Consider the following 27281-nt stretch of genomic DNA (forward strand, 5'->3'; position numbering starts at 1 on the left):
GCCTCCCTATCGCCTCCCTAAATTATCATGATAATGGAGGAAGCTTTCCTACATGCAAACAGAAAAAAACTTAAACAAAAAACACAAATGCTTACCTGTGCAGTCTTTGAATCAGGAAACATTTTTTTCGCTAGCTCCAAAAAATGGTCCACAAATCGAAAATAGTTCTGTTTCATTGGGTATGCGTGTTAGGACTGCTCAACCACAAATCAATGACCGAGAAAACCACGTGCAACTAGAAAACCACAAATCTAAAATAGTTCCGTTTCATTGGGCATGTGTGTTTTGAAAAAATAAATGGGTGATGCTAAGAAGTTTCTCGGAGTAACGGAAAAAATCTCGGATGATACAAAATGTAGGGCGGCACGGTGGCGTAGTGGTTAGCGCTGTCGCCTCACAGCAAGAAGGTCCTGGGTTCGAGCCCCGGGGCCGGCGAGGGCCTTTCTGTGCGGAGTTTGCATGTTCTCCCCGTGTCTGCGTGGGTTTCCTCCGGGTGCTCCGGTTTCCCCCACAGTCCAAAGACATGCAGGTTAGGTTAACTGGTGACTCTAAATTGACCGTAGGTGTGAATGTGAGTGTGAATGGTTGTCTGTGTCTATGTGTCAGCCCTGTGATGACCTGGCGACTTGTCCAGGGTGTACCCCGCCTCTCGCCCGTAGTCAGCTGGGATAGGCTCCAGCTTGCCTGCGACCCTGTAGAAGGATAAAGCGGCTAGAGATAATGAGATGAGATGAGATACAAAATGTAATTTTCCTGTATGAAAATCAGTGAACGCCGTATTAGCCAAAAAATTGCATTTTCCCGTACAAAATACGGGGAAACCGTATAAGTTGACATGTAGGCACATTACTATACAACGAAACACTGTTTGAGGGCTCAGATCACAGCAGCATATCAATAAATTTTTATTTATATATATATATATAACTTTTAAAAAGCAGCATAATCAGAATTACTTTATTAATCCCTGGAAGGAAATTCAAATTTGCTACAAAGCTCCTAAATCAGAGAAGTAAAAATGTCTGAACATAGAAGATGAAATCGCATATAATTAATGGCATATAAGCAGCAGTATAAATTGCAGTATGTAATTATTCAATGTAGCCAAACACAGTAAGATGCAGAGTGAGAGTCCAAGTCCAGATCAGGCCTCCAGCAGAGCTTTTACAGCCCTGGGGAAGAAGCAATTTTGGTGTCTTGCTGTTTGTGACTTTATGACCCTATGCCTGCCAGAGGGCCCAGAACATTATTAAGGACAACACACCCACAACACAGTCTCTTTACACTCCTGCCATCAGAGAGATGCAACCAGAGTGTCAAATCAAGGACTACAAGACTCACAAACAGTTTCTATCCACAGGCTATCAGGCTCCTGAACAATACACTAAATACTGCGCTCCCCATTCTCCAGCATCCCCACTGCAGCTACCTGTTTACACAAAGCACAGGGTCACTTTACAAATTAACTCAGGATTTATTTATTTATTTATTTTCCCCTTCCCCCAAGTTTTTTAGTTTTACTACAGTTACAACTTTTATGACTTTTTTTATTCCCTTTTTGCCATGTGTATGTTGAGTGTATGTGTTATTGTTGTGTGAAAAGAGGGCAGCAAAGTAAGAATTTCACTGCACTGTCTGAACCTCCGTGTTTTTACTGTGCACGTGACAATACACTTCTTGAATCTTGAATTTAAACTCCATCTGAAAGAGCCGACTCAGAGTCGATTCGTTCTCTGAGCGACACATCACTCGGAGTGAATCAGTTTTCCGGAAGTGAAAGTGTTTCTCTTTCAGCCTCGACGCTATTTTGTTGCTGCTGGAAAAATAAAGAAAAAACTCCAACAGCAGGCCGAAACGGGGACATTAATGTCCCCCAACATGGAGTGCTGAGTAAAAGTAAGTGCTGTGTTGGAGAGAAATGTGGTTGTATTTGATTGAGCTCGTGTAAAAACAGCAGTAAAACTGCGGAACTGAAATCCTCTTCCCTGTAAAGCTGCTGTTTATCGGCTGTGTGTTCTATATTCGAGTTTCTCTCTTCCATTTCTCATCTATTAAACACTCAGAGAGTTTGGGGGAGTTTAGCTGGAAAACATTTTATTTCCAGCTCGTCATTTCCTGTTTATTCTGATGGTTTTTCAGCTGGAACTGCAGACATCCCAACCTGAGCAAGTGGATTTGAGGGAGGTCCCTCCCTGGGGAGATTTATTTTAATTTAGAGAGAAATCCATTGCCGGGGGGTTCTCCCCCAGGAAACTCTGGGTTTGGTTGATGTGATTTCCTGCATTCTGGTGGATGTTGGGGTGGCCTTTTGGAGATGAACAACACCTGAATTCACTCCGATTAATAGCTGACACCCTGACTTGGGGACTGAGCTGCATCAGCCATCAGCTATGAGAACTCCAATGTGCCATATATTAAGCTCCTTACTGACTGAATCTGGACACCCTGCCCCCCATAAATAAGGAAGGATGGCCAGGATAGAGAGAGATTTCACCACAGAACATTGCTTTACTTAAATACCGAAACACAGATGATGATCACAGAACAAGGAATTAATTGCATGAATGACAATGAATGTAATTGTACATGTCGGCCTAAAGGGTGCTTTCCTTTCCTCTGTTCTCTGCCTGTTCCTTCTGCAAGCTTTCATTGTATTTCGAGGCTGCTTGCTTTGCAGATTTGAGCAGTTTTCCAGACACCTCCACCTCGTAGCACTCGGTCACAATAAACTTGTTAATCTTGCTTGACGTCAGATTCACAAGTGTTTGGTGAGACGTCTGACTCCTAAATTCGGTCTTGATGTGATGCACCATGCTGAAAGCCCTTTCCACATCACAGTTAGAATTTGGCAGCAGCAGCTTCATCAGCTGACAGAGCTCCCTGACCCTCACCTGCCCTGAGCTCACAGACGTGACTTTGGACAGCTTCGCCCAGAACTCATCAACTGGGAAATTCTTATAATTTGGCACCAGTGCTTCCAGGTTAGATGAGACATAATCCAGGACTTCTAAATGGAGTTGTTCTCTGGCATTGGCCTTCATTACATTTGGAAATCTCTCTGCCAAAGTCAAAATCTGCTCTGGTTCCACATCATGGTTCTCAGGATTGACCACTGACAGATTCGTCAAGATTTGATCTCTCACTGGGGAATTTTTCCTTTATTTTTTGAAAGCTTCTGACGTAGAATGCTCTTGCATCTCTGTAGAATTGCTTTGTCTTGTGACTGGAGAGTGCTGATTTTCACATCGGAAAATCACATATTTGACGGAAGATGGATACGATCTGTTAATAGTACCTGAAGATACAGTAGTAATTGAACAGCATAAATTTTGCTCATGTTGTGGGATGATCTCTTTCAGATCCTATAAATACAGAAAAAGAGTTGAGAGAGCGAGAGAGAACTGGACAGCATGGTCATTCATTCGATACTGAAATCATGTTTTTAGATGTAATATAACATCACATTTGTTTCAGTGGTCAAAAAGGTAACGACAAGATTCAGAAATACACAGGGAAGTTTATCACAGAGTGATTATAAATTAATCCCGCAATGGCCTTTTCCTTCGCGCCAATTCCGTGATTACTGTAGGGACTTTACCTTCAAATTTAAAACAGGTTCAATTCACCTTAAAATCAGCTCTCTGTAAAGGGACACCGCAAGATGATCATAGGTTCTGGAATTTTGGAACAAAAATCTTTTATGGTTGCAAAGATATATATATATATATATATATATAATTTATATATATACATACAATAATTTTAGTAAAAAATAAATAAAAAAATAACTAATTACGTGCTCACACACACACACCTCTACTTAACGTTATAGCACAAAATAGAAAGGGTGTACATGGTCCTAATTGGTTCTGTTTGAACCAGAAAAGGTTGTAGTTTTATGAGCGACTTAGTTTTGGAGGTGAATCCTCACAAATTCCTGCCTGTTGCGCGACACCTGCTGCTCCAGCACTGTAAAGTGAAAGTCATTTATTGCCATTATTTAGCCTTGTGCCTAGCAAGTGTGCTTACAAAGATAATTACAAAGAGACGCTGCTTTATCATAACTGAAAGTTCAACACCAAATCAGTTTAAAAAAAAAAAAAACAATGATTTGTACCATGTATTAATTTCCTGGTTTCCAGAAAATGGCTGGAGCAGCTGCTGCTCTGCATGCTCTGCACTGACCAACTGATCGATAGGTTCGGGATGAAGCTTGCTCGCTTGCTCTAGATTCCATGAGATTGTATGTAATTTGCGGGCATCAGGGAGCTGCTATCAATATGTGGGAGACTCCTGGAGCTTGCGGGAGACTCCTGGAGCTTGCGGGAGACTCCTGGAGCTTGCGGGAGACTCCTGGAGCTTGCGGGAGACTCCTGGAGCTTGCGGGAGACTCCTGGAGCTTGCGGGAGACTCCTGGAGCTTGCGGGAGACTCCTGGAGCTTGCGGGAGACTCCTGGAGCTTGCGGGAGACTCCTGGAGCTTGCGGGAGACTTGGGACGTCTGTAACTGCATGTCTGTTTTTGTCTTTTCTAGAAGTGAAATTCCTTCCAGCAGAAGAGATCCGCGTCTTCAGGAATCAGCAGTGAGTCCATGAGCTGTGTGTCCATACACTAATATTCAAAAATGGAGAGCCGGGATCTGGAAACAGATAATGTGACCCCACCCTCAAAAAAAACGGTAAACTGCCATGTTCTAATATTTTAGTCATTAACTGGTCTTGTTTTTTTCACGGTCCAAATCCTTTGCTCTGATTGGCTAGCGAGCAGGTCCGTATCCTGATTGGCGACTCGCTCGTTCACAACAACAAACATAGTAGCATTTTTTTTTTTGTCAACATTTATGTCTTTTAAATAAGATTTATTTATAAGATGATCAAAAATCTTGTAAATTTCTGGCAGCATTTCTCAGGAGAATAACATTTAATTTTACAGCATGGATAGCGATAACGACAGTGTTCACAATGAAAGCGAGTTTTACTACCCTGAGGAAGAAGAAATAAAAGAAAACATTTCAGGAGAAAGCTAAAAACCTCTAACTTGCTAATGCCGAACAAAAACATGGCTGAATCCTGAATGACTCCTATTTGTATAAATAGCAGGCTTTCATCTAAACGGGGGAACAGGGGCGCTGAGCCCTCTTACTCTCGGCGTGCGCCCCCTTACCGACTCCGTGAAAACATCCCAGCAACACTACATGACAATGTGTCTGATCATCAAATACGTTATAATTGCTCCAAAAATATTCCAGTCATAGTAGATACACCGCCAGACGGTGCAAAAACAATCTGAATTGGCGTTTTCCAGACCGAGCCGCCATGTTTAGTTGTTTACTTGTCGCGGCTGCTCTCGTGAGATTTGACATGGGTTACATACAATGTCAGCTGACTTGTAGAGCGAGATTTCTCGAGACTGAATGACCTTTCACCCACCGGCACGGGAGCTTTTGACAGAAGTAGTTCGCGAGTTGTTTTTGTTGACACTTGGGCATTTAAAGATGTCATCCCGCGGCACGAAACGGAAGAAAGCCAAAGACTGTCCGGGGCAGAAGATGATTACTTCTTTCTTTTTCAATGTTGACAGACAATTTGTTACAATTTCCCTCTCAGATAGCCTCAGAATGTCCCATTGTAGCATTTTTCAAAGGCTTTGCACAGCGGGGGGGGGACAACCGGCACCATCCCCCCCCCCCCCCCCCCCCCCCTTCGCTCCCCTCGCCATGGTGAGTGCCCTCATACTAAATTTTTCTAGAAAAAACCCTGAATAGGGGACTACATAGGCGGCAAAACATAGTGTTTTTTTTTTTTTTTTTCCTACCATGGAAGTGCACTTGTATACTGAGGAGGAAGCAATTTGCATTACAGCCGTGAATGAGGATTCAAAATGACAGCTTGCCTCAGTTTTCCCTTTTGGGCGCTCTCATTTTCTGTTAGAATTTGGTAAAGAAAAAAATAAATATATTATTTCCCAGCTTAAGGGTGGCACAGTGGTGTAGTGGTTAGCGCTGTTGCCTCACAGCAAGAGACACCACTTTAAACATTCAGATTCTGTTCACTGTCAGTAAAATGATGTTCTTATAAAATAATAAAGCAGTTAAACAGTAAAGAGTAGGTATGAGACGATACACTAAAGCCACGATACGAGTCGTATCCCAAAACAGGCTTCACAGGACCATACTGATGAGATGGAGAAATGTACGTAGTGGATGTTCATTATGTCTAACTATTACAAATATTTTAAGTTCGTTTCTTAGACAAGTATATTTTTTAAGTTTGTTACCTTGTTGACAGTTTCGGCGAGAATCTCCCGCCTTCTTCAGAAACAGTCACCAGATGTCGAGTGGTGACGTGCCTTATCAGCTGATGTTGCGTGCAGGAGGCGTGAACGTCCCGCCCAATTTGACAGGTAGTCCACGCCTCCTGGTGTCAGGTCGCTCCTCCAGGACTGCGCTCCAGGTGTGCGACAGTGCATACGCTCCCTCGTCCCGGTTCATCGTCCTCTGCGCCCGCTTGCGTATCTCCACTGCCTCTAAAATCCAACGCTGGAATCTATTTTCTTCAGCGCGAATGACTCTGGCCTCTTCCCAATTCATTATGTGATTTTGCCGTTTGCAGTGGTCTGAAATGGCTGATTTTAGGTTTTCTTGGTTTGCTTTTTCTTTTTCGGATCTTGTGAGTCTTCTTGTTGTTTCTTTTTCACATTCTAATTGGTGTTCTTTCCTTCGAGTATGGAAGCATCTGCCCGTTTCACCAATATAGACTTTATTACATGAACGGCAAGGGATTTCATATATGATATTGCATTTATTGTCCAGTTGTATTTTGTCTTTGGGGTGAACTAGCAGCTGTCGGAGGTTCTTGTATGGTTTGACCGGGGTGTTGATGTGGTATTTCCTCATGGATCGTTGGATGCGTTCTGTGACTCCTTTTATGTATGGTAGTGTGACAAAGCCTCGGTTTGTTTTTTCGGTGTTTTTTCTTGTTTGTTTATTTTCTTTTATTTGTGTCTGTAATTTCCCTTTCCGAATTGCCCACGGTGGATATTGGCAGTTTTTTAATGCCTGTTGGATGTGTTGTTCCTCCTCCTGTCTGTCTTTCTCCTCCGTGATGTTCTGTGCTCGGTCGTATAGTGTTCTGATTACTGACATTTTGTGTGCGATGGGATGTTCAGATGTCCAGAGAAGATATTGGTCGGTGTGTGTAGGTTTTCTGTATGTTGTAATTCTAATGTTCCCTTCTTCTGTGTGGTGTATTTTTAGGTCCAGAAAAGCTATTGTCTTGTCCGTTTCCTCTTCGTGTGTGAATTTGATGTTGCCTGTCTTGTCTATGGAGTTTAGATGATCCGTGAGTTGTTGTGTGTGGCCTGTTTTGGTTATTTCAAGAATGTCATCAACGTATCTTTTCCAGAAGATAGGTTTGCAGTCATCCGGTGCTGTTTCTATGGCTCGGGTTTCCAGATCCTCCATAAAAAAGTTACATAGAGTGGCAGATAGCGGGTCCCCCATTGCAAATCCCTCTTTTTGTCTATAGATTATGCCTCTAAATTGGAAATATGTGGAAGTGGAAATGAAATGTAATAGTTTTATGTCCTGTACTGTAAGTTTTGTGCGTTTTTTCAGGGTTCTGTCTGCTTTTAACCGGTTTTCTACTATGTTGAGAGTGTTTGTGACCGGTGTTTTTGTAAAGAGGGATATGACGTCATGCGATACAAACATTTCATCCTTTTTTATCTTGATTTCCTTTAATTCTTTCGCCAGTTGTTTTGAGTTTTTGCAGTGGTATTCCGTAAGTCCGAGGAGTGGTTTGATTATGTCTGCCAACGTCTTGGAAAGGTTGTAGGTAACTGATCCTATACTGTCTACTATGGGTCTTAGTGGTGCTCCGGGTTTATGAATTTTCGGTGTGCCGTATATCCGGGGGGTGATGTTTGCTGTGGGGATGAGGTGGTTGTATGTTTGTTTATCGATTTTGTTGTCATCCAGTAACGGTTTGAGTAATAGCTTTAGTCTTCTTTTCTTTTCCTCCGTCGGGTCTTTTTTTAATACTTCATATGTGTTTGGGTCCGTGAGCATTTCATTCATTTGTTTTTCATATTGATTAGTGTCCAGGATAACCGTGGTCCTCCCTTTATCAGCCGGTAATATTGTTTTTTTCTTGTTCTTTGTGAGTGTTCTGATGGCTTCCATTTCCTGTTTGGTTATGTTTCTGGGTGGCGGTTTAGCTGAGGTGAGGATGCCTGCTATTTCGTTCCTTAATGCGGCCTTCTGTCCTTGGTCCTGTATCATATTGCACGCTAGTTCCGTGGCTAATACGAATTCTTCATGCGGGATTTTATTTGGTGTGATGGCATAGTTTAGTCCCCGTGAGAGTATAGTGCGTTCTGCTGTTGTTAGTGTGTGTTTAGACAGGTTGCAAATCCAGTTTTCGTTTGTTTGCTTGTCCTTGCATTTATTTTGTTTCTTATTGATAAGTCTGTTCAGTTTTTTAATATGGCGTGTTTTTGTTTTTGAAAACTCTTGTTCTTGTATTGCATTCAGATGTTCTTCCATATTTTTTTCCATGTCACTGCTGAATTTGAACCGGCGTTTGAATTCTTGTGTTCTTTGTGCTATTTCTGTGTTTAAATTGTTGATTTTGTTAGTCGTGCATCTGATTCTTTCTCTTACCAGAGTCATTCGCGCTCTTTCGATGGTCCTTTCCGTGTTTCTTGTTGGTATCGGATTTTTTATGTAGAGGCTTGCTGGAATGACGCCTTCGTCTCGGCAGCGGAGATTGAAGCGGAGATGGTTTCTTTGTCGCGCCAATTTTTTTCCCAGCTTTTCCAGGTAGCGTACCTCTTTGGCACAATCTTCTCCATAACTTATTTTTAATACGTAGTGGATGTTCATTATGTCTAACTATTACAAATATTTTAAGTTCGTTTCTTAGACAAGTATATTTTTTAAGTTTGTTACCTTGTTGACAGTTTCGGCGAGAATCTCCCGCCTTCTTCAGAAACAGTCACCAGATGTCGAGTGGTGACGTGCCTTATCAGCTGATGTTGCGTGCAGGAGGCGTGAACGTCCCGCCCAATTTGACAGGTAGTCCACGCCTCCTGGTGTCAGGTCGCTCCTCCAGGACTGCGCTCCAGGTGTGCGACAGTGCATATGGACATCTGAACATCCCATCGCACACAAAATGTCAGTAATCAGAACACTATACGACCGAACACAGAACATCACGGGGGAGAAAGACAGACAGGAGGAGGAACAACACATCCAACAGGCATTAAAAAACTGCCAATATCCACCGTGGGCAATTCGGAAAGGAAAATTACAGACACAAATAAAAGAAAATAAACAAACAAGAAAAAACACCGAAAAAACAAACCGAGGCTTTGTCACACTACCGTACATAAAAGGAGTCACAGAACGCATCCAACGATCCATGAGGAAATACCACATCAACACCCCGGTCAAACCATACAAGAACCTCCGACAGCTGCTAGTTCACCCCAAAGACAAAATACAACTGGACAATAAATGCAATATCATATATGAAATCCCTTGCCGTTCATGTAATAAAGTCTATATTGGTGAAACGGGCAGATGCTTCCATACTCGAAGGAAAGAACACCAATTAGAATGTGAAAAAGAAACAACAAGAAGACTCACAAGATCCGAAAAAGAAAAAGCAAACCAAGAAAACCTAAAATCAGCCATTTCAGACCACTGCAAACGGCAAAATCACATAATGAATTGGGAAGAGGCCAGAGTCATTCGCGCTGAAGAAAATAGATTCCAGCGTTGGATTTTAGAGGCAGTGGAGATACGCAAGCGGGCGCAGAGGACGATGAACCGGGACGAGGGAGCGTATGCACTGTCGCACACCTGGAGCGCAGTCCTGGAGGAGCGACCTGACACCAGGAGGCGTGGACTACCTGTCAAATTGGGCGGGACGTTCACGCCTCCTGCACGCAACATCAGCTGATAAGGCACGTCACCACTCGACATCTGGTGACTGTTTCTGAAGAAGGCGGGAGATTCTCGCCGAAACTGTCAACAAGGTAACAAACTTAAAAAATATACTTGTCTAAGAAACGAACTTAAAATATATATATATGAGATGGAGAAAGATTATTTGAAAGTAAATTCCTTTTATAAAGGGAACCCATGGCGAAAAATAAACAGAGGAGAGAAATATTACATATTTTGCACGAATGCATTTTGACTGCGCTGTATTGTCACACTCATCTCATTCTCATTATCTCTAGCCGCTTTATCCTTCTACAGGGTCGCAGGCAAGCTGGAGCCTATCCCAGCTGACTACGGGCGAAAGGCGGGGTACACCCTGGACAAGTCGCCAGGTCATCACAGGGCTGACACATAGACACAGACAACCATTCACACTCACATTCACACCTACGGTCAATTTAGAGTCACCAGTTAACCTAACCTGCATGTCTTTGGACTGTGGGGGAAACCGGAGCACCCGGAGGAAACCCACGCGGACACGGGGAGAACATGCAAACTCCACACAGAAAGGCCCTCGCCGGCCCCGGGGCTCGAACCCAGGACCTTCTTGCTGTGAGGCGACAGCGCTAACCACTACACCACCGTGCCGCCCTATTGTCACACTGTGTTGCATAAATCAGTGCTTTAAAATTATTTTTTAAATTGACGCTCACTTAAGGGCGCAACCATATTTCCATTTTGTGGGCGGTGCCAGAGGTCAACATGCCGTAGAATCATCGATAGGTTTCCTGTTTCTTGATTGGCTCGCTGCTCCTGACACCGCGATATCGCCGGATGAACAAAACATTGTTGAAAAATAGCAGGGTGCAAAACCTGTGGTTGCAAAAATAATCACCGTGATAATAAGGGAAAGTGTTTTTTCTGTGTTCCATTGCTGACAGCCGAGCGACGTAAACGACTTGCTAAACAGTGGCTACACAACTTGGGAACAGGTCACACTTTAGAAACTCTCCTTTGGCAGAAATTCTGTTTGTGAGGACCATTTTGAGACCGATTGCTTTGAAAGGAATCTCCAGGCCGAGCTCTTGGGCTACGCAGGTCACGTTAGACTCAAACTCGATGCTGTGCCAACAATATTCCATCACCGTCTACGGAAAAGGGATTCAGGCCATGCAAGCCGATGAGCTGGAATAGTACAGACGTTCAAAGAGAATGTATATATTTTGGCGCTGCCTAAAAGCCGAGCTCCAGATGAGTGTAAAATGAGTTAGTCAAGAATCCCATGTGATTTAAAAAAAAAATGTTTTTTTTTAATTTATTTTTCAAGCAAATAAAAAACCCATCTATCTTCTGTAAATAAAGAGACAAATTGAATTGTGCGGTGCTCCACGCTTCACCTGCTATAAACTCTCACTCAGCTTCGAGCTGTCACAAGCCTATATTTAGACCATATACACTATTGTGGCACACTGCATGTCAATATCTGCATTAACACATGCAATAAATAAATAAATAGGCTCGTCCATCCCGCTGTCCATACTGACTTGAAGATAACTCTTTTTCATCTGACTAAATCCAGGCTCACAAGTATGTTTACATCGCCTGCGCTTAACTTCCGCTACCTGGCCATCAGCGACTTGACATAATATTGGTTGCCCATGTGCAATAAAACTTGACGTGTTTTGCACCTTTAAGCACTTAAAGCTACTTATGATGGCTAATCAGGTGCCTGCACTTGTGTGTTATTATAATTTGGGCTTGTACTATCGATATCGATCATGTTTAAATGCTGTACTGGTCCCCTTTAATGTAGAAAGAATGTTTGATGGTAAATTGTGCTTTAAATGATTAAAATAACAAATTAGTGTCGTCACATATGCTACTCCCTCTGCTGCTGCCGCCGAGTGTGTAAGAAGAGGTGGAGGTCATAATGAACATTGAACAGAAATATGGTGAAATATGATATGATCATGGATTAAAGTTTTCCGTCGCTACGACGGATTTCCGTCAACTGGGAGCGCTAAAGGTCAATAATGAGATTGATGCAGATCCGAGGGAAAAGGGGGGGGGGTAGGCCCATAGGTCTGACACCGATGTGATTTAGAACTTCACAAAGTTGCTGTGATTGCCTGTTGTTGAACCCTTTCTTGTACTATGTTTGAGTATATGTAAAGGAATAAGTTGTTGCGCGAGATAGGCATAAATAAATAAATACAGCCTCTGCTACTGTCTAGTCCCGGGGAGGCTCGGCGTAGGCCACTGATGAAACAATTTGGCTGTCCTACTACTTGGCAACTACTTGCCTACTACTAATACTAGGCCTATTGTTGTAGTAGTAATAATAATGATATTTGCCTATTGAAAGGTGATCAGGTGAAAAATATAAACAGCCCTGTTGAAGTCGCAGCAAGATCTATGCTATTAAGCCTCTTGTAGGTTAAACAGGCTTCGGCAGACAACGTCCTGGAAAGGCTGTATTTTTCTTTGGTTTGATTAGCCTACGATTTAACCTTTAACCCTTTGGTGACTGACCCCTTGAACATGGTTCCTCCAGGAACGATGACATTTCAGTCGTCAAGACAACGGAAAAACTAAAATACAAGAGCATTTTGTTTTGTGCACAAGAGCATTGTGACGTATCTTTCTGTTTTTGTATTTTAGTTCTTCTGTTGTCTTGACAACTGAAAAGTCATAGTTCCTGGAGGAACCATTTTCAAGGGGTCAGTCACCAAAGGGTTAAACATTATGGTTTCAGCAGTTCGCTTAAACATTGGAGGCTGTACAGTCGGGCTGCAAGATTTCCCGACACTTGTTTAAGATGCCAAACTTCATAGTAAGGAGAAAATAATTCCACAGTATTTAGTGCCTCGTCAGTCTCAAAAATTAATAGTGAAGGACCAATGCGAATTAAGTCCCAAAAAAACATCTCGTAGGCCTATATTTTACATTTTCAAAAAAGTCCGGAATTGGAAGTCGGTCAGTGGAGTGTAATGAAGTCTCATTCACTCAGCACAAAAGGTCGGAAAACAGTGGAGAAAACAGCGATTGCTTAAATAGGCTACTACTGTTTTACATTAGTAATTTAATGTATATGACAAATTAATTGATTAAATAGATAAAGAAGTGAATACTCCGAAGCTCAAAATTCAGGAAAGTGGCTCCGGTGTCGCAAGTGCACAAGAACAGTTATTTGAAAGTTAACCTAATGAATTTGTGCGTGCACGTGTGATTTCATGAAGAACCGGGACAGTTGGCATTCGGTGAAAGATTCACACCTCTGACTCATTATATTCGCGTGCGCCCTCTCACCCACTGTTGCTTCGTTTTCCCGATTTACACGCGTGTCTGAAGATGGAGTTTTCAGAAATCTCCACTCTGCCCAGAGTTTGCGAAAGTAGCTGTTTTCAGTGACTGAAACCTCCGTATGGACCCTTTTCACTCACGTGACCTTCGTAAGCGCGACCGCCATTTTGGACATGATGAAATAACGGTTTATGGCACAGACCCTTTCAGTTCTCGCTCATCTAGCTGCTACAATGACTGCTTAGACTGCAACAATAATACCTAACACACATTTAAGTATCCGTCGTAAAGACGTGAAACTCGTTGAGTGACGAGTGTGTTCATTGAGAAGCTAACACAATCTAAAAGTAGACATACCATCACACTGCCCTGGCGCTGTGTACAGTTTACCTTCTATGGTTTGTGCACTCACTATTTGCCATTACTTTCTCCAACCCAGTGTTCGAACTATGCCGATATTTTCAGGGGTCCCTTTTTTTCCCTTGGGGGGGTGCTTGCGCTTGTCTCGGAGCGCGGATCTCCAAACACATGAGAAGCCTATCTTACGCACATATCACGCGGACTCCACACATGCATCGCGTCTGAAGTCATAACTCATCAGGAGAGATCGTGTCCGCATTGGCATGTTCAAAAAACAACCTCGCGTCAACAATGATACCACACGCAAGAAAAAAAAACAGTCAGGCTACTCAACACATCTGATCCACAGCAGCACCAAAGCATCACTGGAAATCATGTCAACAACCAATCTTCCATTTCAACACGCGTCAACAAACAAATGGCACCACAAACATGAATGAATCGGTCAGGCTACTGATTCCAAACCCACAGCAGACGAATAATTAAATGCATCTTACCTTAAAGCAGAATCGACCACAAAGGAAGTCTGTTGGCACACTTCCTTTCTACTAGTTTGTGTCCCCAACCTGGCGGCAGCAGCAGTCGTTGTCATATCGGTTTATTTTATCTTTGATGTAAACACAACACTTCAGATATGCAAATGCTTCCCGTTACACACGATTGCTATGTCAATAAACATCATTTTGCCAATATTTTAGAGACCATCCATCTTCTCCGTCAGTCAGCATCTGTCGGGATCCGATAAAATGATAAATCTTGCCTTGTGTGTTGATGGTTACTACATCCAGGTGCACAACAATATAATGGCATGATGGAAGTCTTGCTGAAAGTAAAAACTTTCTTTGATGGCTATATTCCTTTCGATGCTTCGCCGTCGTTCCTCGTTGTTGGCTGTGGTAGACTACTAGTAGTTCATGTCCAAAATGGCGGCCGCGCTTGTCGTGACGTCACGTGAAAAGGGTCCATAGGTGTGAATGAGAGGTGCAACCGAATAAATAAATATGCATCTTTTTTTATCCAGCTACATGTAGGCTATCACTGCGCAAAGCCTATAATGTTGAAATAGTAATATTTGTTAAAATAATAGTAGGCTAATTTCCACAATAATTGGTAAAATGGCACAAGGGATGTGATGGGGGGGATGGCCATTTTATAAGGGGAATGATTTGAGATTTTTATTTCAGAAGGGGGATGCCTCCCCCCACATCCCCCCTCAACTCGAGTACTGCGTATAAGGCCACCGGATATAGGCCCTACGATTTCCATCACTAGAGTGCATCAAATTACTTTCGGTTTTGCCAGCATGGATGCGCTTCTTTTAAATGAAGGCACAGATGTGTCAGACATCGACAAAACGGTAAAGAATAAGTGGAGATGGGCTTGGTGAAATGAAATGGGCGATAATGACAAGCTCCTGCTGCTGTGCCAAGGAAAAAGAAACAAAAACGGGCATCAGGTGTTGCCTTTGGCTTCACTGCGAAGAAGCAGAAAAAGTGAACTTTCACTTTTCTTGTTTCCTGGTTTTATTTCAACAGATTTTCTTATTTTTCTTTGCTCCACTCTTTTGAAAGCATGGTTCAAGTTCGACTGCACTTGCACTTTTTTCTTAACCACTGTTGTGCATTACTAAAGTATTGTTGAAATAAATTTGCACTTTACGCTGAAAACTTGATGTTTCATCATTTATAGCCAGTAATGACAATGGTAAATTCTTGCCTTAGCTTTAAAATTATGTAAATGCACTATAAGTAGGGACCGAGGGGATAATGGACAACACGGCGTTTAAAATTTGACGCATCGCTGACGTGGTAGGGGCCAATGACATGGAGCTTTTTTTTTTTTTTTTTTCAGTCAGATGATTTTTTTTTTTTTTTTTTGCTTTAATCCATGTATGATACAAATTCATCTCGCCAGTATTTTGTGTCGGAATTCTGTGTAAGAAAACGTCTCTCATGTCCACTCTATAATGCTGTACAGTAAAGTCCAGATGAAGAGATCAGACTCACCAGAACCCAGCTGTGTCTCCATGAAGAGCGATGAGTCTATGGGTCGTCCTTTAAGCTTTAAAACTGGAAACCCGTCACCTGGACACAGGTAACATCCCATAATTCTCAGAGTTAAAGTCACTGCAGAGTGAAAGGCCGTGTTACACATTCTTTTGTCCAGTTCAGATCATTAGCAGAATTTTGATATTTATCAGTTTGTTCTACTTTAATTAGGCCATAATCCTGCTACAGTACTTTCAGTAAACATTTTAGAGTAATTAATATCAATAACTGTGCAGTTCAGTGTTTCACAGTATCACGTACATCATCAGGAAGTAAATTCATCTGGATGTGGCAATAAAAGTCAGAGTAATGGTGAACAAAATCACTTAAATAAACAATAAAGACTCATTCCACTGTTCACTGTTGGTCAAATTAAGTCAAAATAACAAATCATTCAAAAAGTGTAAATGGTTTATTTAATGGCCTGTCTATAATGTTGTACAGTGAAGTCCAGATGAAGAGATCAGACTCGCCAGAACCCAGCTGTGTCTCCATGAAGAGCGATCGGTCTATGGAGCTTCCTTTGAAATTTAAAACTGGAAACCCGTCACCTGGACACAGGTAACATCCCATAATTCTCAGAGTTAAAGTCACAGTAATGGATGTGCTCCACTGTCATTAGCAGCTGTTTTGATGTTTATTATAGTTCCTTGGTCTTTAGTGATGCTACAATGCTTTCAGTAAATGCTTTAGAGGAAATAGTGTAAACATTTATTCAGGTGAAAATGTCTTATGGCTAATGTTTTGAATGCTAAAGCCGGAAATGGTAATATAAGCAAAAAGAACTGAGCCAGCTGAAATTCTGATCTCTTATCTCATTCATCTTTGGATCTCAAACCCAAATGTCTTCAGTGCAAAGCAAAAACAAAAGAGCTGGCCTTGCTGTTCCGGTACTTTTGGAGGGGACTGTCGGAAGAAGAAAAAATTAGAAACCTAAAATTAAAACAGGGACAGATTTTTCTCCAGATCCACAATGTTGATGTATTTAGTTCTGTGTTCTCTAAATAATTATTCACTTGCTCCATTTATTGCAGTAAAATTGGGAGTAAATCTAGTCATGAAAGTGTTCCGGATTTTCCCGGAATTCCAGATTTTTAGATTTTCCTCCAGATTTTTTCCACGAATGACCTGGAAATCCTGATATATTTGACAAAACTCTTGAAAATCTCCGGTTTTCCAAATGGAGAAATTTATTTTTCAGATTTTTCGCGTTCCTAGACGCGGCGTAATACTTTGCATCGTCCTTGCGTGGGCGCAGTCCTTAACTAGCCCAAACACAGTTCATTGATTAAAGACAGGTGTTCTTTGTTAACGGCATGCGTGCCAGAGCTCGTTAGGCGTGCCTTCAGGTGCACGTGCTAAGGTGCGCAGGACTGACACCGTTCTGCGCAAGCGCAACACAAGCGCACTAGAAAGCATGTTCAAGCTGCCAGTGTAGCTGCAGTCTTTTTAGTTGCGAATTACGAGTATTTTCTCTTGTGTTGTTAATTCGCCATGTCAAAACAAGCAAAATTTTCCTCCTTCTTTCGACATGAAGAGAGGTAAGCAATTTATTTTTTTATATATTTTTTTTTTATTTTTTCCCCATCAAAGTTGCATTTTGTGGTTTCGAAGCGAAGTTTTAGTGCCGTTTCTAGAACACATCATCAAGAAAACATGGAAGAAACAGCAATAATGCAAGGGATGGTTTCTCAGCTGCCTAAAACTAGCAATGGGAGTTATTTTTTGTTACATAATGCACATAGGCTGCCAGTCAGTGTGTGACACACACACACACCCTACGCCCCTGATTTAGATGAGAAATTCGGTATTCATTGGTGTTTAAATTTACAGACAGTACGAACTAATGTAAACAATCAGCTTCAACTCGCATAAATCTGAATTGGAAATGTTTAGTTCACTTTAGCTTCTGCAAACGCACAACTCTACTAAAAGATTGATAAACGAGGCTCAATGTCCCCAACATTGATACCTGAAAGCTTTAGAAACTCTAACAGACCTTTACTTTTTTTTTTTTTAAAGATATTTTTTTGGGCTTTTTGCACCTTTATTGGATAGGACAGTGTAGAGAGAGGAAATGAGCGGGAGAGAGAGAGACGGGAAGGGATCGGGAAATGACCTCGGGCCGGAATCGAACCCGGGTCGCCCGCATTCATGGTATGGCACCTGAGCCACGACGCCCCCGGACCTTTACTTTTTAACAGTGCTGTTTTGGGGTTTTGCTGAGTTTACCTTCAACTGTCTGATTTTTTTCAAAGTAATGAACTGTGTAGGCAGGAAAATCACCGCGTTTTCTAAATCAGGGATGAGTTTTCCGCTTTTTGGCGGAATTCCGCTTTTTTTCAGTCAAAATGGACCTTTTTTATATTGTTGCAAATCCGTTGAGAATTTTTGGGGGGTAGGGTATAGGGATGTTAACCGGTGACCGTTTGACCGGTGGTTGACCGAATCAACGTCAACCGGTTAATTTCTTTTTTTGGTTGTCGGTTTAAAAAAAAAAAATCAATCGTTTTGAAGCTGCCGAATTTGGAGCGGAGGACTTGGAATTCTGTGTTTGTAAATGGTTGGGGCATGCCATGCAGTGTAAGGACGACAGCTGACGAATCAGAAACACCCATTCAGTCATGTCCCGCCCCAATTGAACACAGCTGCCACTCCGCGAAAGAAAAAAGTGTAGACACAGGCTTTTTAGCTTACAAATTACTATTTTTTTTTTATTTTTTTTATTATTATTATTAGAAGGCACATCGAGTTTAGTCCTGCCAAAACACTCTTCAAAACACTCTCATCAAGATCACCGCTAAGATGTTGTCGGGTTGACTGTTGATGAACTATATTAAGCCTCGGTCACAACTGGCCGTACGTGCTCCTACGGCCGGTCTACATGCAAAAAACGCAAAGAAACGCACGGAGGGCGTGCGTGTGACGTGCTGATTTTTGAGCCATAGACTGGCCGCAGAGGTTCTTTGTCATGTCAAACAAACTCTATGGGCGCTTACGTTTTTTCCGGTTGCAAGACAAACTTACAGCCTTGTGTGTCTTCCGTACGGCCGACGTGCATCTTTCGTACGATTTGCTGGTGTCGGGTTTGGGCAAAATGTCAATTTTTTTCGTACGTCGCACTTGCGGACTCCGTATGTGTGTTGTGCGACCCACATACGTAATTAGTGCGGCCAGTGCATGTTCAGATATTTCGTATGTCATCCATGCATGTCAAGTAAGTCAGTCATGCATTGGCCGTACGGCGAGAGGGCGTCAATCGCACAAAAACTCGGGTATATATGTCAGCCTCTAGCTGTGTGGGGATCTTATTTTTATTTTTGCTGTGATGGTTTGCTGTGATTTATTTGGGTTGCTGTGATTTTGGTGTGTTCACATAATTGGTTGATTGCTGTGATTTCACTGTGTGCTGCTAATTGACTGCTACCTACACTGATCTTGTATTTGCGGCTCTCTAATTGCTTAGATGGATCAGCTGTTTGGACAATTATTACCTGACCTATTAAAGCACTTGAAAGACAAAGGGGTGGGGTATAAAAAGGGGATCTTTGCAGTATTAAGGAGGAGTTCAACAGGGCGTGAAATCGTTAAGAGGTGCCCGTGGACGGTGTGAGGCCGGTAACGGCCCCCGCCCCGCCGGGGACGCGGACTTCTCGCAGTCGGGTTGTTTGAGAATGCAGCCCAAAGAGGGGACGTGGATTTCTCGGAGTTGGGTTGTTTGGGAATGCAGCCCAAAGAGGGGATCGGACGCCGCAGCAGATGCGTAGTTACCAGTGAAGATCAGCGGGCAGATTGAAGGAAGGAACGAACGGACGGACGAATGAACGAACGAACATACAAACAGTTTTTCTCTGCCTGCGCTGTGCTGTTTCCCTGATTTGCTGCTGCCTTTTGAGGTGCGTCGGCTGCAAACTTAGGAAATCGTGACCTAGCCAACGGGAATCTGGAGTAAACTGTACTTAATTCAACGCTTGCTAACGACAGGGTAAAGGGACGTAAGACTTCTCCTTCCCTGCTGTTTTTGCCTTGTTGTGTACGTCGGCATTGTTTGATGCTTTCTCTTTTATTGCCCGAGGTGTGCGCTGACTCCAGGTGAGCTATAGACGTTTTTGGGAATCCCCCGCTGCTACCTGGATGCTGGAGCTGTGACGTCACGCGCAGGGCTTCCCCGCGCATTAGGCTTCCCCACGATTTCAGTGCTTCTGGGACTGGGATCCCTCTTTGCGCGGACTGCGCACTGCTGAGACAGGACAATTTTATTTTTCTTTTATTTTTTTCTTTCTTTGTAGCTTGGTGCTATTTTTAAAAGATAATTTAGTTAGCCATTTACTAAATAAAGCATGCATATATATTTTTTTAAGCTTCTGTTTTTGTGATCCTTCTGTGTCCTGGGCATTTGCTGTTAATTAAAGGGTTAAAAAGTGCCTTACGGCCGACATATAAAGCTGCAGGGGTGCCTACGGCCATTTGTACACGTAGGCTTTGATTGAGAGAACCCAATTTCATTTAATTTCATAAAAGGTGTCGGACAGAGAGATGGCGGCAGAGAGGGAGGAGAGAGAGATTGAGGAGGAGGATGAAGACCACAACAGTGGCCAGCAGGCCACATGTTTGAGACGAAGTCTTTGCGGAGGGATTGCCATTTTCACAGTGAGAAACCAAAGTGTGTGTATATATATATATATATATATATATATATATCTCCCTCTCTAATCGCCGCAGTGCGACAAACAAACGCCGTTGGTACGCACAACATACAGATCGTGCGCAGTTCTTGCAGCCTTCATACGAAGCCTGCATGGAACGCACGGTCAGTATGATTAGTGCATGTTTGAAGGTGCGTTGGCTGTACGAATGAAGCGACAGCTGTACGTCCGAGCAGCCTCAGATTTCGTTCGTGGTACGCACGTTCGACTTCCGGGTTGTACGTTGGGTGCGCGGTGATCTTACTCCTTCATGGTCACCACAACTACGTTCTCCACGAACAAAAAAAAAACGCAGTGATTTGGGAAACGCCAAAAATCGCACGGCCAAAAAATCGTATGTCCGGTTGTGACAGAGGCTTTAGAGATGTTAAATGCGATTTATTTGGATACTATTCAAGAGGTCTATATTTCGTGTTGATTCGTAGTGATTTTTGTTAGCGTCTGCCCTTAGTGTTTAGAACTCGCTCGTGCATAACTGGGACAGTGTCTTAAAGGGGCAGTGTCATTAAATTAAAGGGATGGTTCAAACACCATTAAAAGCATAGAAACTTGTACTAAGTGGATTCTAATAAGTGTATTTATTAACGACTGTGCCTTATTTATGTGTTTATTGCTATTCATTCATAAATATTTCTTATTTATTTCACTAGGTTTATTTATAGTCCTATTTGAACTGGGGGTTCCATTGTGCATTCTGAAAGTATGTTTCGGTCTGTAGCCAACAATGCATGTTATTGCAGATCATATCTCTCCACACAAACTAAAGGCGCAGATGCCGACTTTTTCATGGCTGAATTGCGCAGATCCGATTGCTTTCCTTTGAGCATACAGAAGGAGGAGTTAGACAGGGAGCAAAAGAAAGCAAGGCTGGAGCATGTGAAAAATCAAGAGGAGTTGGCTAAAAAGACGGAGAGGACCAACAAGCTTTTAGCTCTTGCTAAAAAGCTCAAAATAAAGAAGAAATAAATTTTCTGCACCATGAAACTGAAATAGTTGTATTGTAAATAGACAAACACTTTATAGAACCAAAGGAAAAATGTATTCATAAATCATATAAACCATTATTTAATATAGCAGTGAATGTGTTACCTTAGTTTGGATTTAGAGCAGCAAATTTGAAGTATCATGTTGGTGCTTACCTGGAATGTATATGCAAAATTTATCACAAAAGGCCTGTGTCAATGTTTCCTTTACATAGGTGTAGTTGATCTTTATCAAATGAAAGTTTAAGTAATGTATGTACTTGAGAGTTCTAATTTTGTATAAGTGTCAATTTTGTAAGCAAACAGGGTATGGTATTTCAACAACATTTGTAAAATTTTGATGATAAAATAAATGGTTTTTAGGGTAAAAAATCTCAAATCCATGAGCTCCCGGGGGCTTCGCCCCCTGGGCCCCCACCGGGGCTTTGCCCCTGGACCCCACTGGGGGCCACAGGCCCCCAGACCTCGGTTAATTTTTCAGATTTTTTCATCACAAGCCACTCTCATCCCTGCTAAATGCACTCCTGAAAATTACTCATTAACTAGGGGAATTAAATTTGATATTTTTGACATGTTAATCATTAATGTGCATGAAAGAAAAAGGCTTAAAAGTTATAACTTGTTTTAGTGAAAATAAGTACTAAAATGCACTAGAATGCAGGGTTTTGCGTGGTGTTGTTATTAAAATATTTTCAGGGGACGTTGCGCCCCCCCCCCCCCCCCCCCATATTTCAGGGTTTTTTTTTTTTTTTTCTTTGCTCCATTTTCATCTCTATAAATCTGAGACTCCAGTATTAAAGGGATTAAAGTTGTTGTCTTTAACAGCTCCTATTTTTGTTCCCAGTGTTTTACAGAAGGCAGGAGACAGAAGAGAAAAGATCATCACAGATACAGGGTAAGATCAAACCCAACAACATGACCGTGACACTGACGCTCTGGTATTCTAAACCTCTCTGCTGTTATTATCTACAGGATTAGATTATAGAAAACACCACTGAGCTCTATATAAAATCTGGAGAGCTCATAGGCTCATCAGGGTGAAGCCAGCTGCCCGCCATCTTATCTTATCATCTCATCGTCTTGTCTATTTTTGTTGAAAATCTGACATTGATATCTGGGATGAACACTGTATCAGATTATCGATGGAAATGTTCCTGACTAGATCAAAGCCTCTGTCTGTCTATAAAATTATTTAAAAAAAAAAAGGAAGAAGAAATGTATGAAGGAGAAAGCAACAGGAACTGAAATAATCTCCGTAAAAATAATTATAGAGCGGCGGCTACAATTATCAACACCGTAACAATCTTTTGGTCGTTGCAAAAGTGGAAAAGACTTTCAATCTGTAAATTGTGCATGAATAATTACTCAAACTTCCACTGGGAAAAAATGAGTTGATTCCTGATTATTTAGCGTATCAGATCACGTGACACCATTCCACAATTATCGACACCTTTTGTCCACAGTTATCGACACCGTTCCACAATTATTGACATTCAGATGATTTTATTTTTAAAAAATAGTACATACTATTAAGTTAACAAGACAGCTTTAATTTAAAATTTGTTTTACATAGGCTTGTACTAAATATAAAATATTTTATATGTTGGTGTTTACATAAGTGAAGTAATTCTGATGTTTATTAAACATCAGTTGATTTGTTTACCTGCGTCAGAAAATCTTTTTGTTCCACTTTTGAAGTATTTTTGTAGTTCACATTTTGTTAATCATTTGTTGTTGTTTGTATTAATTTCTAGTTTTGTCGTTTACCAATAAATGCGTTAACAGGCAGTTGACATTGTAACCACATGAAAATCCAGGTCAAAGGTTGCATGTCATTCCTCGAACCAAAATATAAAATGTCGACTGATTATTGTAATATGTGGTAGATATTTACAACAAACTGAAAAAAAAATTCTGAATGGAATAGAAAAATCTGAATATTTCAAGCATGTATTTTGTTTTATGTTAGGAATTTAATTCAGGTCTAATTCTATTTATTTCAATTGGATTCCAAATACTCTATAAACATTCCATTCTGTTATGAATCAGAAAAATTGATAAATCAAAGCACTTCATCTATTTCAACAATGTTACACACAGAGATCGATCCATAACAGTCGTAAATGTCACTTAATCACACAGGGTGTCGATAATGGTGGACACCAATGAAAGTGATCACTATTATCGACACCTCACGTGACCTCTCAAACGCACGTTTGGATACAAAATGGCGCCTGTAAATGAAAGAGTAAGAAATAAAGTAGGTTTTGACGAGGAGATCATGAAATATGGGTAATTTGATCCATAAAAACATGTCCATGATCTTTCCACCATGCTTACCTGCGATGATAACATCCGGGTTTTCCTCAACTTGCTGATTGTGCTAAAAGAAATTTCGTCTCAGGTAACGAGCTGTGTCATCAGACGACAAGATCAAAGGGTGGGGGTGGGGGGTCTTCCGGTTGATTGATTAACCAATAATAACTGCTGTAACTGAAACTCAGCTTTTTTTGTTTGTTTGTTTGTTTTATTGGTAAATCTGAAAAGGTGTCTAATTATGGACTGTTGATGATTGTAGCTGCCGCTCTAGTAAAAAAGAGCTATGAAAAAAATGATCAGAGACTGAACTGGAAAAGGAAAACAATAACAGTGAAGCGGAGCGCGATAAAGATATGTCAGGAATGGGGGTCAAGTTGAGAAAATAAGAGGAGGTAATGAAAGGGGGTGGAGTCAGGAGGTACTTTTCTTGGGGCAAATTTGATGAGATACCACGGTTTAACACACAAGCCAAATACACGCGATGGGAGTGGTAATATGGTGGCCAGATGGCTTCACTTGTCTCTACAGCGGAGAGTAGGCTCTGAGCTCTCCAGGTTTTATATAGAGCTCAGTGGAAAAGATACAATCAAATCTGGTAAATCCATAGTGTTAGCATCCTAAAGAACGGTTATCTGTGGGAACCAGTCAGAAAAAAACTGTGATGTTAAACTGTAATAATTGGAGCCCAGGTCTCACCACGTCTTCTTATTTCACCCCGTCACACAGACACGCCCCAGAATCTCCTGCTGTAAATGAATTCCAGAAAAAGTTCAGATTAAATCTGATGAAGTTTCAGTGTTTAAATGGAGTGATGATAAAGCCGGAAACGCGAGTGCTCCTGAGTGAGATCTACACCGAGCTCTACATCACAGAGGGAGACAGTGGAGACGTCAATAAAGAACATGAGGTGAGATGGATGGAGGCAGCATCCAGGAGAAAAACAACAGAGGAAACACCAATCAAATGCAGCGACATCTTTAAGCCCTTATCTGAAGAAGATGAACCCATCAGAACTGTAGTGACAAAGGGCGTGGCTGGTATCGGAAAAACGGTCTCTGTGCAGAAGTTCATTGTGGACTGGGCTGAAGGGAAAGCAAATCAGGACGTCCCCCTCATATTTCCACTTCCTTTCAGAGAGCTGAATCTGATGAAGGACCAAAACCTGAGTCTGATGGAGCTCCTTCATGTCTGCTTTAAGGAAACCAGAGAAACAGAAATGTCCAGGTTGGAAAAGGTTCTGTTCATTTTTGATGGATTGGACGAGTGTCGTTTCCCTCTGGATTTCCGGAACACAGTGAGAGTGTGTGATGTAACTGAATCAGCATCAGTGCGTGTGCTGCTGATAAACCTGATCAAAGGGAATCTGCTTCCCTCTGCTCTCATCTGGATCACCTCCCGACCAGCAGCAGCTGATCAAATCCCCTTTGAGTACGTCCATCGAGTCACAGAGGTACGAGGGTTCAATGACCCACAGAAGGAGGAGTACTTCAGGAAGAGGGTCGGTGATCGGAGCCTGGCCGAGAACATCATCACACACCTGAAGTCATTAAGAAGCCTGTACATCATGTGTCACATTCCAGTCTTCTGCTGGATTTCAGCCGCTGTTCTCGAGAGAATGTTGGGTGAAGCAGAGAGTGGAGAGATCCCCAAGACTCTGACTCAAATGTACACACACTTCCTCATCATTCAGACAAACGTCATCAGAGAAAAATACTCAAAGAAGCAGGAGAGTGATGAAGAAATGCTGCTCAAACTGGGACAACTGGCTTTTGAGCAGCTGAAGAAAGGCAACCTGATCTTCTATGAGGAAGACCTGCGAGGGTGTGGCATTGATGTGACAGAAGCAGCAGTGTACTCAGGTGTGTGTACGCAGATCTTCAGAGAGGAGCCTGGGCTTCACCAGAGTAAAGTGTACTGCTTTGTTCATCTGAGCATTCAGGAGCATCTTGCAGCTCTGTATGTGCATCTGACCTTCATGAAGGAAAAGAGAAATGTTCTTGATCAGAGTCGGTCCTTTGAGACAATTTCAGCTGTACACATGAGTGCTGTAGATAAGACGTTAGAATCTGAGACTGGACATCTGGATCTGTTCCTCCGCTTTCTTCTGGGTCTCTCGCTGGAGTCCAATCAGAAACTCTTGCATGCCTTAGTAACACAGACAGGAAGTAGCTCCCAGAGCAAAGAGGAAACAGTTCGGGACATTAAGGAGAAGATCAGTAGAGATTATCTTTCTGCAGAAAAATCCATCAATCTGTTCCACTGTCTGAATGAACTGGGTGATGATTCTCTCGTGGAGGAAATCCAACACTACCTGAAATCTGGGAAACGAAGTGAACTCTCTCCTTCACAGTGGTCTGCTCTGGCGTTTGTGTTACTGACTTCAGCACAGGAGCTGGAGGAGTTTGATCTGAGTAAATATACCAGTACAGAGGAGATACCAGATTGGGTTCTTGTGAAGGTGATGCCTGTGATTGCAGCATCCAGAAAAGCCGTGTAAGTAAAGCTGAATAGAACTGTTCTACTGTTCCACTGTTAGAAAGAGAGAAACTGAAAGCACTTTGACAGAAACGCACTTTGGGATGTTTTGAGTTTCAGGTGATCCAGAGTGTGTTAATACAAATAGATCAGTAGATAAATGAGGGGAAAACAGCTGCATGTAGAATTGAATAAAACTGAAGTTCAGCTATTAAAGAAGTCGAAACCAGTTGATGTCATTTCAGGAGAAAAATGTTTACGTCTCACATTCTGCCATTTTGTCCCAAGAAGTGTGGAAGCTGTGAGCTGAAGATGGAAGTGACAGCCAGCTAACGAGACTCACAAACACCACATTTCCAAAACTGAACAAATAATCAAACAGAACTTTATACTTACAGTTTATTTACAATATTTACAAATTACACCACTATTGCAGGCTCCGATGTCCCGTAAACATTGAGGGTTTTTTTTTTTCTGTGTAAAACCTTCACTGAGTGCAGTGTGAGGGTTTTTTGTTCACATCCCTCCACATTAAATTTGTGTTGTAGCTGAAATGTAATTACACAGACGCTGGGCCTGTAGAGCCATGTGGAGTTTGCAGTAATAGAAAATTATAATTCCACAAAACTTGACTGTTATTAATGACCTGATAAATAGAGGATATTACACGGTGGCACCAAGATCTGAAATTTATCTTCGAGTGGTGAATGTGCATATCACGAGTGAGCGAAGTGAGCGTGTTCTTTATATTATATGGACACATTCACAAAAAAATACACAAGTTAATCAAAAGAGTTTTAATTTTGAACCGGTTCACCATTTTGACAACGCGCGTCTAATCAGCGGGGAAACGCTGGGAGTGACGTCATCGGGGTGAAATATCGGGAAATATGACACAGACACGAGTGTTTTACTGGGAAATCCACCGCTCGTGTTTTTCATCCGAGCTCCATCTGGGACATGGAGAACCAAAACCGAGACGTAAATCTCTATCTGTCACTCGTGAGGAAATCAGTGAATTGTTTTGATAAAGTTGGGGACTTTTTGTTTGTGAACGTGTCGATATAATAAAAAGAAAATCACACGTTGGCTTGAAGATCTGAAGTTTATCTTCTCGTGTTGAAAAATATTTGACTTGT

At 41.9% G+C, this 27281-nt stretch overlaps 1 protein-coding gene across 5 annotated transcripts in view; it reads left to right on the forward strand.

Annotated features, from left to right (window-relative positions):
* Positions 1-1729: 1729 nt before the first annotated feature.
* The window catches only part of LOC132882161 (NACHT, LRR and PYD domains-containing protein 12-like), a 92620-nt gene continuing 67068 nt past the window's right edge, over positions 1730-27281 (forward strand). For 4 of the 5 annotated variants that reach the window (XR_009654124.1, XM_060915429.1, XM_060915428.1 and 1 more), the window contains exons 1-6: positions 1730-1896; positions 4534-4677; positions 15589-15705; positions 16104-16220; positions 22193-22243; positions 24394-26160. Coding sequence is in view for 4 of the 5 variants with exons in the window: in XM_060915429.1 (XP_060771412.1) it covers positions 15599-15705; positions 16104-16220; positions 22193-22243; positions 24394-26160 (2042 nt within the window). In the remaining variant the exon portion in view is untranslated. Of the gene's footprint in view, positions 1897-4533; positions 4678-15588; positions 15706-16103; positions 16221-20179; positions 20323-22192; positions 22244-24393; positions 26161-27281 lie in introns of those variants that run through there. The other variant, XM_060915430.1, reaches the window with a different exon arrangement.

The sequence above is a fragment of the Neoarius graeffei genome, chromosome 2 (assembly GCF_027579695.1).
Source record: "Neoarius graeffei isolate fNeoGra1 chromosome 2, fNeoGra1.pri, whole genome shotgun sequence".
Lineage (NCBI taxonomy): Eukaryota > Metazoa > Chordata > Actinopteri > Siluriformes > Ariidae > Neoarius > Neoarius graeffei.